Below are 15,347 nucleotides of genomic sequence, written 5' to 3' on the forward strand. Positions count from 1 at the left end.
ATTCCGCAACACCACCTGACGACCTCGATTTCCTTGACACTGCGATCTTTCGTTCGACTCGTTTTCTTTCTGTTCCTCTAACGACTCACGACCCGTTCAAGCGAATCGCGCGCCTTTTTCTATTTTTTTTTTCAACCTGAATTGTCCTGATAGACAAGAGTCCCATCCCCCCCCTACGCCGCCTCGCGTTGGTCCTCACATCCCCCCGATCCAACCCCACAATCCACGCAAGTCAGACCACGAGCTATCTGCGATCTATCCACAATGTCTCAACGTCAGCTTTCGCGTACGCTGCCCAAGAACTTCACCTTCCCATCACTGTATGACGAGCCCAAGACTCCCGAGCGCCCATCTGTCCGTGTCGAAGTTCCGCCACCACCGCGTCACTCGTTCTCCAGCTGCCGACTACCCCGAAACCGCGTCCGCTCTGGTACTGATGTCTGTGCTCGCATGGACCTGGACCTGTTCCAGTTCCAAGGGTTACCAGATGTGCCATTGCCCTCGATTGAAGTGGTGCCTCATGTGAACAGCGAGTCACCCAGTCCGGAAGAGAACAACAGCAATGACGACCGGTATCTTGCGCCGCCGCGCACCCGCATGGAATTCAAGACTCCCCCAGCTCAAATTCTTGGAGCTCCGCACGACTCTGAGCCTACCAATCCATGGATCTCACGGGGACTTGAGTCCCATGGGCTCGCGCCCGAGCTCGTCTTGCTCTAATCATTCCGATTCTTCTGTGGAGTCTATTGATACATTATCGTCTCGCTATTCAGTTGGCGGGAGCTGCACCAGTGTGGAGACTGATCTGTGCGATTCCAATTTCCCTCTGGAGTTCCCTAAGGAGCCCGAGATGTCTTCCCCGACTCTTCCCAAGAAGCAGAAGGTTAAGCGGGCTTCAACTAAGGAAAAGTCGTGGACTCGCGAGATGGACAATCACCTGTGGAACACTTACCAGCTGTACCTTCAAGATCCAACCCTGACACCGTTCAAGATGACCCCGGGATGTATTCCTCCTCTGGGAGTCACTTCCCGAGTCGCGCGCCGCGCTGCAAAGACCTGGGCGAATAAAAACACCCGCATTACCCAGACTCGTCAGACTCAAGCCGCCGACCGCAGTGGAAGCTCTACCCCTAAGGCCGTCGCCGATAAGGCCGGGCCTGTGTGGCCCAAGTCCGACTCGAAGACTCGCAAGCATCTCAAGCTGCTGTGTCGCCGCAAATTCTCCATCGTGCCTCATTACCAGCGCATGATGCAGTCTCGTACGCCTGAGCCGCCTACCAACATGCCCCGATGGAAGGAACCCCAGGAGACTTTTACGACCCGCGATCTCGGAATCTCGCTGGTCTCCTCCGGTCAAAACCCCTCTTTGGCTCAGCTTTGCGAGGAGCCGGTATCTGCTCCCAGTGAGCCCAAGCCTGAATGGTTCAACCAACCCGTGCAGAATCCTCTTGTACCTCAACCCAACCTGGCTCAGTCTCAGCCGTCGAACCAGTTCCTCAATGTGGATCTCCCCCCAGTCCCTCGCCTCGGATCGCCCTTTGTGTACAATACATGGGGGGCCTGGGGAAGCAAGCCAAACCCCTAAGGACCGCCCTACTGCTATTCGCCGCGAAACTATCCATGTCCCCGGCCGTCGCTTACGCCGTGCTCCCTACTTCAACATGACACCTGCTGATCATGATAATGTATTCTCATCAAGTCCCGCCTATGGCTACAAGGATCCCTCCGAGGAGGAAGTGCACCATCGTCTGAACCACTACATCCGCGATCAGAAGTTCCAGGATATCGGGCATGGACGCGTCCGCATTCGCAGCCGGGGTGCTACCACTAGTGGAGCTGTTGGTCCCCGGGATGTGAACCAGCTATTCTCACCTCCTTCCTCTCTGAATTCTTCGCAATTGGAGTCTGAGGATACCACCCCTGTCTCCAAGACGCCCATGCGACACCCATTCCCTAGTCTTGGTGAGAACATCAAGCGATTGGGTTCGCCTTTCAAGGTTGAAGGTGGTTTCAAGCGTCGCGAGGGACCAGGCCGCATGATCCGCCATGCGCCTTCTTTGTCGGACCCCTTCTCCCAGGGCATCCCGTCCTACCCGGGGCCAGCGGAGAACCCTTCTCCTATCTTGGAGCAAACGAAAGCCTCAGAGTCTTTGCCAACTCTGATGAACCCCTTCGAAGAGGGTCTCTCTGATGCTGAGCGCATTCGTCGACAAATCCTCAACATGTCATCTACGCGCCATTAGGTGCTCTCTAGCCTTATCATGTCAACCACATCCCCCCAGATATTTTCAACATATCATGGTGAAGGATGATGTACTCACCTGACCTGCCTGCGAGCTGTGTTCTACTTTCACTTTGCGTGATGGCCTGAACGAACTACAAAGGGTCTCTCTTGTTCCCTGTTCCTTCTTTACTCCTGATCCTCTATTTTCCCGTCTCCTTTACGACAGCCACGGCCTTTTATGATTGTAACGATACTCAAGATGGCTCTCGTCCCAGTCCTGCTTTGCTGGTCGATTTGAGTAGCCTAAAAATTGCAACACAACCCCTGACCCGAAGAGAAAATTGCGATGGGCTCTTTCAGTCCGCGGCTGGCTTTTTCAACTTTATGTTTGTCCGTGCTTCCTAATCTCATGGCTCCCTGGATTAGGACTTCTGCTATCGCCTTGGTCGCATGGTAGTTTGCATGCCATGACACTCCGACTTCGAAAAGCAAAAGTTGATGCCAGTCTGGACCTACTTTCGTTACCTTATTCACATTTTGTGTTCTGGAGCTACTGTCCATACTTGAAGCTTGAGACAGCCTGGATTCCATTTCCATTCCACTCTCTACCAACCTTGCTTTTCTATTTTTTCTTCATTTTCGGTGTTTGACCAAGTCACTCGATGTGTCTTTGCACACCGCCCGAAAACTACAAAACAACAAAAACACTTCAAAATCTTCGACCTTTCGAAAAAGCCTGTCTTCGGACCCGCCTCTTGAGGCGATACATTCTCTTGAACATTGTTTTTCTCAACTGATTTCTTTCCATTTACAATCCGATCCAGATGTTCCCCCGCCAAAGGACACTGGAATCTTCATCTCTCTTTTCTCTTCGGTACACCCTGGGCAAAACGACGTCCACTCCAAATTGTCACGCCCTCCACCCATAAAAAAAAAGAATGTGCACGACGATACATACGCGACCCCATAGACGAACCGAAATGAAACGACGCACATGATAGTTGGCCGACGACATTTCCGAGATGCGAGCGAGGTGTTTTGGTTCTCTTATTGCCAGCGTGCTTATTCTTCGATCTTCTGTTTTTCTCATTACCTTTCATTCTCCATAATACGTTCTGACCTGCACTTCCGGACTGATCTTCGCCGTTATCTCATGATCTTCTGTGATACCGCTCGTGATTCCCAGACTAGTTCGGTCGTCGGAACGAAGTCCCGCTCCTAGTCAATGGCTTCGATTTACTGATTTTTCTAACATCGGTCGTCCGGATCTTGCTTTTCTTTCCATCGTTCATCATGATATGACAGATCTTCTGCCCCAGAGCTGGTGTTTTGTTTGCTTGTGCTTCTTACGCCCTGGGCTTGTTTCAGAATACTTCTTAGCTGCTTTCTATTTGAAGCTGGCCGCGGTCAGTCTGACAATATTACTATCTTTACCATCAATGCTTTTCCACTTTTAGACCTGGGAATAAAGTCGATGTCGCAGGCCGTCAACGCTTCATAACGGCTTACAGCGAGTCGAAGAGGCTCTCGGGGTTCAAGCACGCCCGTTGATGATTTCCAAAAAGTCAGATTATCGATACAGACTAAATTTATAGGCTAATTCTAGACCTCTAGACCTACCCAATGACCAGGTGCCAGAATCGAAAGGAAGGTTACGAAAGACCCTCCCGTGGGCCCCTAATGCAGCAATGCCAGCCCAGCAGCAGTCTTCCCAACCCCCAGCATCCCAAGCCCGAAGTGCTGAACCTGCTTGCCCCGGAACGAATCCACCACCGTAATCGCCGCCTCTGTCGTCCCATTCCCCGGCGACAAAGCATACACAAACCGCCCCGAAACCTGCACCTCCGTCAGCCCCGGATCCCCATTCTTCAACTCCAGCATCGAAACAATCTTCTCCCCATCCTGGCTAATCTCCACCAACCGGTTGACCGCCGCGTCCGTCACGAACACGCTCTCCCGCGCAGCAGAGTATGCGGCCCAACAGGTCGCCTTCTGGCCCGGCACGCTTTTTCTTCCCCTTCAGCGTGACAACGTCCTTCTCCGCATCGAGGTCCAGCACGACAGCGCCGAAGGAAGCATCCGTCACGAAGAGCTCGGTGCTCTGCGGGATACCCACGCCGCCGAATAGCACGGCCGTACCGTTCGGCGACGACCGCATCTCCGCCCCGAAAGAACCGTCACAGGAGACCGGGATCACGGAGACAAAGCCCGTGTTGTTGGCGGTGCCATCGCCCTTGACGTTCGTCACGAGCCGGGTGTCGTTCGCGGCGAAACTGATCTGCGACACACCGTTCAGGGGCCCGGACGGAGGTGTCGTTTGGTTCAGGGCAAAAGTGGTGAGGGGTTTGAATTCGGCGAGGCCGTGGGCGCTGTACTCGGCGCAGGCGACGCCCGCTTGGGCGCCGGTGTATCCGACGCAGGCGAGGCCGAGTTTCTCGGATGCGGTGACGGTTACGGGGAAGTCGCCGGGGACTGTAGATTGGCCGAGGCGGGTGAGGGTAGTGTTTGTGTTGGAGACCTTGAATTGGGTAACGGTGCTGGAGCCGGCGTTGACGACGAAGACGTACTGAGGATGGGCGTTAGAGTGAATTTTCATATGGAGTGGAAAGCTCGTATGGGCGTATCGGTATATGGGTGATGCATGGTATGTGCCAGTGTCATTCTTTGGGGAAGACTTACATCGCCGGCGACGTAGACGGGGCTTTGGGAGCCCAGGGCGTCTGGTGCGTTGCCCATGCCTGTCATGGCGTTGAATTCATCGCCCCCCCATGCCTCCAGTCGCCATGGCGGAGCCGCCGTACAGGGTTCCGTCGAGGGCAATTGGGATGCTAATGAGGTGGTTGGGCTTGTCGTTGGATTGGAGATACAGGGCTTTGCCAGCGGCCAATGCATCACAGGAGCCGCTGGCTGATTTCCAGCTGCGCATAGCGGTAGAACGAGTGTTTACAGGGGTAGCATCGGTGTAGCCGATTAGGGATGTAGCCAGGAGGCTAATGATCATGGAGGGAGAAGGCATGGCGCAAAGTACAAGGCCGGAAAAGACCCAACGGAAGACTCAATCGAAGGAGAAGATGTTTTTGGTAATTATGATGGCCTTGCAAGACATCTTATATAGTCCACGGACTCCTGGATTCCTTGATCCAGTGTTGTTTAATTTCCGGCTTCTTTAACTACGCAGTCAACCGCGCAGACTAACGCGATACCAAAGAGGAAATTTGGATTATGGAAACCAAGTCTGGGATCGGCAGCTGGAGGGGCCCACACGGGCCTTAAACAGCCTCGGATTGGCTTGTTTCAACATGCTCCACTAAATTTAGTGAGATCGGCCACCCTGCTAAGCTTCATGGAGAAAAGCCTGATTACGAGAGGTGGGGTCCATTCTCTATCTGACTTTCTTACTCTTCTATTTCTCGTTCCTGCATTCTTCTCCGCAATCCTTTCTCGGGTCGACGCTTGAGCCGAACAAGGCCCTTCGTTGATTAGCTATCGTGTCTGTCTATCTTGGGACTAGCATCCATATCCCCTGCCAAGATGAAGAAGGTTTTCACATTCCTCCCTGGGCATCGGCTAGAGAAGGATAAGAAAGATCCTCCAGGTATCTCATTCGGCCATCTATGAGCCCATATATTGGACATTCAAAGCGCTGGAGTGTGCTACTTGCTGACATACCAACCTTCTCTCTAGAGGAAAAAGGCCGTTTCACTGCCAAACGGAGAGAACAAGTTCGACGGGCTCAACGGTTAGTCGGTTATTAGAAGCCGGATCTCCCACGAATTTCTTGAATTGCTTGGGTCTGATACTAAATAGTACCCACCGCGAGCGCAAAGAGCAATATGTCAGGAGCCTTGAGACAGAAGTGCTCCGCCTGCGCTCCAGCGAGATGAATCTCCAGGTTCAAACCGAGCATCTCCACAACCACATCAGTATCCTCCAGGCTATCTTGGAGACAAATGGGCTCGAATACCCGGTAGCGCCATATGACAGAGAGACCCTTGGGTCCTCTGCCCTGGTCAACCGGGGGACCAATTTTGGTTCCCCCTGAGCAGCCCCCCAGATGCATACTCAGCCGCCTCCAGTGCTGCACTTGAAGGATCACCCGCTGCGCGGCAGCAGATCCTCAAGACCTCATCAACCCCCGATGATATTCCCGTAGGCTCTGTGGCATTACAGCCTACTATTGGAAATGGACTAGGGCAATGGGGGAATACCACCGAGCGGTTATGCGACAAAGACCTGAACGAGGTTGGCATTGAGTTCGTCCTCGCGTACGTTTTCGTCATATCTACTGTGCGAGCTTCAGTCGCTAATTGATTCACAGGCTGGAGAACCCGTGTCTTCCGCACCTCGAGCCACTTCCTAACGAAGGGAATGGCCATGCCTTGACTGCAACGATGTCTCTCACTCGGTTGCCTGCGCCACATCTCCATGCGGATGGACAGGGGCATGGAACTGCGAATTCCCAGAACTCACCGCGAAATTGCCCTAATCAGGGATCTGCACAAGCTATACGAAACTCGAGTGTTATCTTCAACAACCTTTTGGCGCTGTCTCATGAGATTATCTTTGACGAAGAGATCAGTCCAATCCAAGCTTGGTCATGTATCATCCAGCAGCCGTGGGCCCCACAGTTGGAGATCCGCAAAATCAAGGAATTGGGCGAGTTGCTGCTGCAATACATTACTTGCCATGGGTATGTGATATCCTTGGAATCCCGGACCTGTGCTAATACTTCATCTAGATTCGGCGCTGTCCTTAGCCGAGACGCATTCAATGATTCTATTAATAGTTTTGCATCGAGCGTGCAAAGTCAATTTTGATGCATTTTGCCTGCCATAGAACAGTTGAAGAGGTTGGGAAATGTTGGCGAAATAGGCGATATTGGCGAGTTATTGTTCCATGCGGGCTTCCGCTGTTTGATTTCAAGGAGAGCTTTGTCAACCCTACTTGCCGAGCCCTGGAGCCCTGGAGATACACATACCTGTGGACCTGATCCATCAGCCATCATTGTGCTGCCGCCCTTCATCCGATGCACGATTCATGTGAGGGATGACTCGGAAGATTAGATGGAGTCAGGTAGGAAATCTGTACTTTGAGCTAGGCACTTTGTTATCGCAAATATTGTATCCTAGAGTAAACGGCCCTAGTTGGCAGAATTGCTGCAGTGTGGAGCACCAAGCACTGCTTAGCAGACGGCAATGATATGGCAGATATGCTGGCCTGTTCTCTACGCCGGTTATCTCCAATAATCACAGATTTCGAATGTGGAGCGTAAGTAGCTTCTGGTGGAGCCAAAGACGGAGAATTCCTCTAGAAGATGGTCTGGCAGCATGCTTTGTTCCTCTAGGACGCTGCTGGATGTACCGTTGATGCCGAGACATCCTCTTTCTGAGCTCCGTCTACCGTTAGCTGTCAGCTTACTCGGGCTGTGGATAGATTATTGGGCTTATGAAGCAGCAATAGCGGGAGGGCCAACCCAGAGTAAAACCTGCGAGTGTCGCATGCATAGGGCTGTCTTTTATTTGTTCATGACGAATACTCAGTACTACTCAGTACATGGCGTTCTGTATGAGAGGAGAACCAGAGCCTGACGAGCCAGTTCGGCATCTACGAGCTTACTAGATATTGGTGATCATGACGTGGCCGGTTACATCTCAGGACTCGCTCTCGAATGGATGCATCAACCCCCAAGAAAGGCCATCGAAGGATCTAAGACATTGTCTCATTCCGTCTTGGCTAGCCGTGAACAACCCCGCGATTCAGCCATCAGGAAAAGGTTATTCGGACCAAGACGTCAGTTCTTCTAGACCTCTTCAATCGGAATATCTAGTACTGGTAATAAGCTTGAAATTTGTTTGTCCCTCCAGAACTCCTAGGGCTCGGATGCCATCCTATCCAGGACGGGCCATTTGAAACATGTCAACGCAATCGGATTGACCATCTTGGATCCAACTCATGGCTCTCGATTAATCTGGACTATAATTATCCTGTGCTTATGCAGCGAATGGAAGTGGCGTGACTTCTACCATTGCGGAGGCCTGCAGATCTCCTTTGGTACGGGTCCCGCCCAAAGCAGTTAGCGGGCGATCCTGATAGGCGGCGTCTCAACATTTGATGTCATCGTGCAGATCCTCAACAAATCAAAAGTTGGGGGAAACAAGCTTGAGGCTGCCATCCGAGACCGCCGTTTGTCGGGGTCTCGTTGCTGTCAACAGCCAGGAGCTGGAGGTGAATCTTCAGGGACTATCCTTGGGGTGTCAAACAAAACTTCAGATTCTTTCCTCCAGAGGGGAAAAAAAAAAGAACTGCACTGAGTAATCTGGCAGCAATCATATGTCCGAGACAATCTGCGGAGAGAGCGGAGTAAGTGAGACAGGTTTACTCATTCGACACGCACGGATTTGGGTCGAGAAGCGTCGAGCCGTATAGTTCCAAGAATAGCCTCAACGTGGGGATGCGATCATGCAGAGAGAGGGGTAGTGGGTTACGCGGTTGCCACTGCAACCTGAAAGACATTTAAGCCGGCTCATGCCCCAGCATGTCAACTTCATCTCATCAAGCATCCAATCCTCTCCGCTCCGCAGATCTCTTAACCCCTTTCTCCAACACCCGGTACACGCTTCCACTTTTCAGAGAAAACCCGCCTACAATCATGCTCTTTTCCACCCTCATCGCCTCCGCCATCGCCTTCGGCATGGTCTCCGCTGCCCCCACACCCGCGACGCCTGCCAACACCCGTTATGCCCAGCTGCGTCTATTCGGTGCCCCGGGCTGCTTGGAGCAGAACCAAGGCGAACTGGGTGTTTACGGTGATTATGTCAATACCTGCAACCCGTTCGACTACGACTTCACCGTGAAGTCCGTCAGCTTCGAATATGCTATCAACAACTGCACCGGTGAGTCCTTCTCCCCGAAATATCCACACGGTAGCTGACAAGCTCCAAACAGTGCAAGTATTCAGCGATTCCTCCTGCCAGACCGGCGCCATTGATATCGCCCTCGATAGCTGCTCAGCTGGCGACAATGTGTACGGCAGCTACGAGGTGCACTGTGCTCACCTCTGAATTAATGCAGATTCTCATGGGCGCGGAGCCTAATAAATGATCTTCTTGCTCCGTGCCCGGCACGATATGCGATGTTCATGATTGATACGAGTGGGGAGAGCGCTTGGTTGTTGATACGATGCCATGTAAACGTCAATAGATCTCTAATACAAAATGCACAGTTTATTCGATTCGTTTCCCCGGGTAGTCTTAGCATGAGTCATATTGGACCCGGTTTAAATGATGATGGGCTGACAGTGGCTAAATGTGGATCAGAACGGTTGCTCTGCGTCATTGCGTTGTACAGCCGGTTGGGATGGCAAGATCGGAGGAACGAGAAACGGTGCTCGGTTGCTGGGGAAATTGGTTTCTGACACCCATAACTCTTCAAATGCATGGGAACGGATCTATTTCTCTAGTTTCGAGGCGATTTTGCTCATTATTCTGGAATTGACGTTGCAATTGATACCGTTGCTCATTTGTTGATTACGATCTCATACTCGTCCGAAGACCATACTTTTAACCATTGAACATTATGATCCATTCTCATGCTTTTCGTGCTTAAGAGACCGATCTGTCCGGGGATTAATGTCGGATGTCAGTCGGCTCTTCTTGTGTTGAGCGGGTTGATGCACATTCGCCGCATGTTTCGTTACCAGGCAATGCTTTCGGCAATGCTCGGTCACCGGGCAGTTTGTATCCTCTTGGTACTGCATTTGAGGTTCCTGAAACGATCATGGGACTATGCATTTGAACTCTGCATGTTCCAAGGTCATGTCCATTGATTGGTATCAAATAATACAAGAACCACATGAAAAGACAGAAGTATTATAACCACCACCCACTAAACCCCCAAATCATAAAACCTGCCAAGATCCACCTCCGGCTCTCTCGCCCGGAACAACACCGCCAGCGTCGGATCCGGTACGGACTCCGTAGCAAACTCCAAGTTCTTCGGCCGGGTCACCCCATCTTGAAACTTCCAATCATACTTGAGCAGCAGCTGAAGGAGCACGATCTTCGACTCATTCGATGCGAAGAACCGCCCCGGACACGCATGCACCCCGTGTCCGAACCCGAAGCTCTCGGCTGTCGTCGTGACGAGCTGGTGCCGGTGCTCGTGGCCAGGTTGCTGTCTTTTCTTGAGGAAGCGGTAGCCGTCGTAGGTAGCGGCGTTGGGGTAGATAGATTCATCTTCGTTAACGACATGTGCGGATATGGCAGTGATGGCGCCCTTGGGAATGATATTGCCATCCGAGAGGGTGATTTTCTTACTCGCGATACGGATCAGGGATGCTGCGCGTGAATGGTCCGGTCAGATTGTCTTCTTGGATGGCCAAAGCGGCCAGCGGAAACGGGGGGGGTTGGCACACTCACTCAAATTGACAGGATGCATCCGTTGCGACTCCTTCAGAATACTATCCAGCAACTTCAGCTTCAACAGACTCGTCTTCTTCAGCTTCCCGTCCTCCTCCAAAACGGCCTTGATCTCCTCCCGCAGCGGCTGGAAATACTCCGGGTGCGCCGCCAAATCGTACACCACGTTCGTCAGCAGATTCGACGTTGTGTGAATCGCCGCAAGCGACAACCCCATTTGCCCGGTCATCAGGTCATAGGGCTCCCCGTACCGCGTGGCAAGATTCGTGAACCAGTCCAGCGAGTCGGAGTGCGTGTGCGGCGTCTCCTCGGCTGGTAACCGGCCTTCTCTAATGGCGGCGCGTCGCTCGATCTCCTCCTGGACAATCGCCCGGCCGACCTTCAGATGCGCACGAACCTTGTTCATGTAGGGTAAGAAGTGGTGCACGAGGGGCCGCATGATCGCCGGCCACATGCGCAGGGCGCGGGCGGCGTCGAAGGCGTCGATGGTGTAGTTCACCGCGACGTTGACCCATTCTTTATTGCGGGCAGCTCGTTCGCCGAGGAAAATGAGCGTCGAGATGCGGCCTACTGCGTAAGGGAGCTCCCGGGCGAAGATGTAAGGGGTCCATTCTAAGGCAGGGTTAGGGTTGTTCTATACATCTACGCGTATTGCCCTGTGTAGAGGCGTACCTTTCGTGGGAGGAAAGTGTTCGTCTAAAGTTAAGGCAGTCTCCTTCATTAGTGGCGTGGTGAGGGATCCTTGTACAGTTAGCCATGAACGACTGAGTCACTTTTGGGTTCTTACCCAGTGCTTGGGTGAGGTTTACCCGGACAGCATCTACCAGGATCCTGTCGCCCTTTTCAGATCCTCCTCCGGCATGGAAGCCTTCAAACCCTGGAACGCGGTTCGCAAAAAAGTTCTGAACACGAATTAGCTGCTGGACCTTTTGGCTCGGTTCTCATTCTGTTTCCTGTGATCTCACTTTCCTAATAGCCTCCAGAAAGTGCAAATCCGGGTGAGCCTTGACTTCATCTATGTATTTAGGATGCAGGATGATCGTTGGGTGACTGGGGGTCATCACTTGGAAGACAGATTGGCCCTGGAGGGGTGACAGTTAGGCGCATTCAACGGCTGGAAGTTGCGTAGTCCTCCGATCCTACTTCTACGTACCTTTGCAAACCCCTCCGTGATCAACGTACGTGCAGACTGGGACCATTGCGCCCTTGCCTTCTTGTTGGATAGATTCCACCAGTTCTTCCCAACGAGCGGCACTCCTCTGTGGGGGAACCTCAGTCGATAAGTCGTCCCAGACACTCGAGATGAGAATCACGAGCAGGGCTATACACACGCCCGGGGTGAAATAAGGGGTTTCGAGTAGCCCGGTTAGCATCGCCATCGTGGCTAGGGGACGCGGACCTGACGCAAGCTGAAGATTCAAAACAAACTTATAGCTTTATAGTCAAACCCCTATAGATTTAAGGGAACGATAAGTAGAGACCAATGGACTCTTTACGTGAAACGAGTTGCAGATCGTTCGGGTTCGGACTGGGGCATCCGAGAAGGTGGAGACCCAAACGCTCCACGATGCCCCCAAATCCTTCAGGTCGGAAGCTGTATGGGCCGGACGCTGTTGCGAAGTTGATCTGTTCGGTAGGCAACCAACCCTCCATGTGGGGGACCTGCCGTCTCCGCTGTACCTTGGCAACGAGAATTCGAAAACGAGTACACTTGCATTACGACGATCCATACTGGATGGGGCAAGGGTGAGCGCCAGCGGGCCCTTCCGTGAATATGTTTGCGCTGCAGTAGCACGAACCGCTGAACTTAAGCGAAGGCCGATGCATCCAACGCTGCCAGGGTAGGGCTTGTCGGGAATCGAGCAGATCCGGATCCGATGCAACAGATGCTAAAGCACTTCCAATCAATGGACTCCGTTGCTTCTCCACCAATGCAGCCAACCCCCGCATTTTCACCGATCTCCAGGTTATCTCTACTACGTTCTCCTCCAAGTCCTTATACCGAAGAAAGCCCAGGCTACACGGCAGGCTACAGCAGGCTACAGGATCTAGAATGGGCGACTATGGCCCCGCTAACCCGGCCTGCGTAGCCCAAACAGCCCCGCAAGCTTCTTCCCCGACATCTCGGTGCTAGTGACGGGATTTGGCGTGAGTGACATCGATCCGCGGATCAACCTCCCACGACCCGAACTGACCGTGCCAGTCCTTTCAATCCCACGCCGTCAACGTCTCCTACTTAATCGCCTCTTCACTCCCTTCCGTCCTGCCTTCTGCCGGCGGCAAGGGGAGGCGCATCACCCTCCACATCCACCCCTCGCCCATCCGCGTGGCCTACGCATCCGTGCGGGCCACCCTGCCCTCCATCCTGGACGACTTCGTCGCGGCCCACGGCCGCCACCCCGATCTGGTCCTCCACATCGGCATCGCAGCGACGCGGCTCTACTATTCTGTGGAAGCGCTCGCACACAGAGATGACTACCAGATCGCGGACGTCGACGGGCGCACGGGCTACGAGGACGGCGAGAAACGGTGGAGGGAGCTGGGGTTGCCCCCGATACTAACCCCCGGCAGGGCACCGACAGAGGACAAGCCTGCGTCGCGGTCGGAGGGGCCCTGTGCGCCGAATGAGCGGCTTCTGGATTCGTGGAGGGGCCTTGTTTCGTCAGAACTGGATCTGCGGCTTTCGTATGACCCCGGTCACTACCTGTGTGACTTTATTTACTATAGTAGTTTGGCGCTGGCGCAGCAGCAGGGCAGAGATCGGGGGGGTGTTATTCCTGCATGTTCCGCCCGCGGCGGGCGATGGGGATGTTGAGCGGGGGCGGGAGGTCACTGTGGGTCTGATTAGGGCTGTGGTGGACTGCTGGTTTGGGGACTCGGAGTGATGGTTTGCATCGTTTTCCTTTCCTGTTGGAGGGAGGGGGGGGTTTTTATATCATGGTTTGAATTGAGTGCTATGTGGCTCTAATTACTACAATATCTTGCATCTTGGACATGGCATCCGCATTGATAAAGCATCCTACACCACCCGGCCAAAAGTCTATGTGCACTCGGCCCCCTACTATCATCCTAACAATCACTTCCATTTCTGTTTTCCCTTCTTTACCACCTTTATGGCCTCGGTCCTTATTAACCTGGAATGATAATTTCGTTTGATAATGTAATTATGTAGCGAACGATACATAGCTTTGTTTTAAAGAGTACAAGTAGGAATTGTTCAAGGCAGTTATTACCCGCTTTGGAGGTTATGAGCAATTGGCGTCAATAATCCGCACTAACCGGCCTATGATTTTGGCTTCTACGTATCTAGTACCTAAACTGAAAGGCTTTTGTAGGCACTGGACCTCGCGGTACATAGTTCTAGGAGGGGTTGACTGAAGCCATTACTTTATTGAATGTAATGCATTACTATGTTGAAAGATCTTTGGCATCAAGAATGTCGTACATCTCCTGGACGTCAACATGGCTTCTCTGATCCCATATCTTGTCATATAGCCCAATTGCATCCATGCCGAAAATTGTGAATCCTAAATTAGGCTCTCTCGAAGTGCATCTATGGCGTTTTCCCCCGATATCAACACAAGGAACTTATCTTTGATAATAACTCTCTCAGCAGTTGAGCGCAGCGAATAGGTCTATCTCGTAATGCGCATATCATCTAGGTAATATATACTGGACTTAAGCTTCTTCATTATGTCGTCCATGTAGTACAGATTTAACAAGTCCTGAACCTCGGCATAGGCATGCGATCAGATGACTTTGGAAAGTCGAATGATTTTAGAGTCATTCAGGGATAACCTGACCAAATCTTATCTTATGCCGCTTTCTAATTCACTATATAGATCTCATTTACTCATTCCAGAGAATTTTCATTCCGGCCAAGAGCAATGTCATTGCTTGCCACATTTGCGATAAAAACCCTGCGGAAGTTATGCACTTGTGGGAGGGGGTTCGGCCCTCCCGCGGGTGGGTCCGCCATCGGTCACTAAACTCATTACCTGTCGGAACACACGGTGCCATTACCACCGTATTACCGCTTATTCATTTCTTGGCATATGGGCATTACTTTTCTTATGTAAGGAACTCACCGTATAAATATGCGGTGCCTGTCATTTTAGAACTTTCAGAGTTACATATTTTACCAATTCATACCGTACATTACAGACCCCTTTCTCCCTGCATGCTCCAACATTACCTGCTGAATCATTACCTGCTGAATTTTTACCTGCTGAATTAGGAACTAGGAACACTTTCAAATTCCTAGGCATGAGACTTAAAGGAATTCGGGACCGTAACTATCTCGTTAACTATCTCGTTACTGGCGGAGTATACCGACTTGTGCTAGAGTTCGAGTCAGCCATGAGAAGTGGGCTAACAAGCGCTGCCGTAAAGTTTCCTCACCCTCAGCTTCCTTTGGATCCTTTCATTTGACCCGTCGAATAAAGAATTGCAGGCTTCCGGATATATCCTTCGAACATCCCAATTCCTCCATTATCTTGGATTCGTCCGTCGTTTCTCCTAAATCACTAATTTACACCAACAGTGAGAATTGATTGGTCTGCTATATTCATTGCCTGCTGAAGAAGTGGGTCCCTGCGGCAGTGGCATGATACACTACTGATGGATATTCCCTCCCTCTGGCGGTTGTCTCTGCGGATTTTGCCAGGACCAGCCTTTGCCGGATGTTTTCCTCGTGTTTCCCGTTT

At 52.1% G+C, this 15,347-nt stretch overlaps 6 protein-coding genes across 6 annotated transcripts; 5 read left to right on the top strand and 1 right to left on the bottom strand.

Annotated features, from left to right (window-relative positions):
• Positions 1-264: 264 nt before the first annotated feature.
• N7468_010609 (uncharacterized protein) lies at positions 265-2,243 on the top strand (the record flags this gene model as incomplete). Its single annotated transcript, XM_058479904.1, is given in 3 exon segments — positions 265-708; positions 743-1,501; positions 1,518-2,243. 3 exon segments carry the CDS (start codon positions 265-267, stop codon positions 2,241-2,243), a joined length of 1,929 nt encoding a protein of 642 aa, XP_058325427.1.
• Positions 2,244-3,904: 1,661 nt separating this feature from the next.
• On the top strand, positions 3,905-5,135 carry N7468_010610 (uncharacterized protein; the record flags this gene model as incomplete). The annotated part of the gene is made up of 3 exons (XM_058479905.1): positions 3,905-4,192; positions 4,353-4,850; positions 4,920-5,135. 3 exons carry the CDS (start codon positions 3,905-3,907, stop codon positions 5,133-5,135), a joined length of 1,002 nt encoding a protein of 333 aa, XP_058325428.1.
• Positions 5,136-5,755: 620 nt separating this feature from the next.
• On the top strand, positions 5,756-7,041 carry N7468_010611 (bZIP transcription factor; the record flags this gene model as incomplete). Its single annotated transcript, XM_058479906.1, has 6 exons — positions 5,756-5,819; positions 5,909-5,963; positions 6,032-6,220; positions 6,271-6,489; positions 6,543-6,914; positions 6,963-7,041. 6 exons carry the CDS (start codon positions 5,756-5,758, stop codon positions 7,039-7,041), a joined length of 978 nt encoding a protein of 325 aa, XP_058325429.1.
• A 1,832-nt stretch (positions 7,042-8,873) lies between these two features.
• On the top strand, positions 8,874-9,285 carry N7468_010612 (uncharacterized protein; the record flags this gene model as incomplete). Its single annotated transcript, XM_058479907.1, has 2 exons — positions 8,874-9,117; positions 9,170-9,285. 2 exons carry the CDS (start codon positions 8,874-8,876, stop codon positions 9,283-9,285), a joined length of 360 nt encoding a protein of 119 aa, XP_058325430.1.
• An 823-nt stretch (positions 9,286-10,108) lies between these two features.
• Positions 10,109-12,020, bottom strand: N7468_010613 (cytochrome P450; the record flags this gene model as incomplete). The annotated part of the gene is made up of 6 exons (XM_058479908.1): positions 10,109-10,560; positions 10,642-11,253; positions 11,314-11,382; positions 11,429-11,543; positions 11,607-11,723; positions 11,805-12,020. The coding sequence occupies 6 exons, from the start codon at positions 12,018-12,020 to the stop codon at positions 10,109-10,111; spliced, it is 1,581 nt and encodes a 526-aa protein (XP_058325431.1).
• A 674-nt stretch (positions 12,021-12,694) lies between these two features.
• On the top strand, positions 12,695-13,456 carry N7468_010614 (putative pyroglutamyl peptidase type I; the record flags this gene model as incomplete). Its single annotated transcript, XM_058479909.1, has 2 exons — positions 12,695-12,727; positions 12,845-13,456. The coding sequence occupies 2 exons, from the start codon at positions 12,695-12,697 to the stop codon at positions 13,454-13,456; spliced, it is 645 nt and encodes a 214-aa protein (XP_058325432.1).
• Between the last annotated feature and the right edge of the window lie 1,891 nt (positions 13,457-15,347).

The sequence above is a fragment of the Penicillium chermesinum genome (assembly GCF_028974085.1).
Source record: "Penicillium chermesinum strain IBT 19713 chromosome Unknown utg000009l:1.0-952002.0:1.0-954369.0, whole genome shotgun sequence".
Lineage (NCBI taxonomy): Eukaryota > Fungi > Ascomycota > Eurotiomycetes > Eurotiales > Aspergillaceae > Penicillium > Penicillium chermesinum.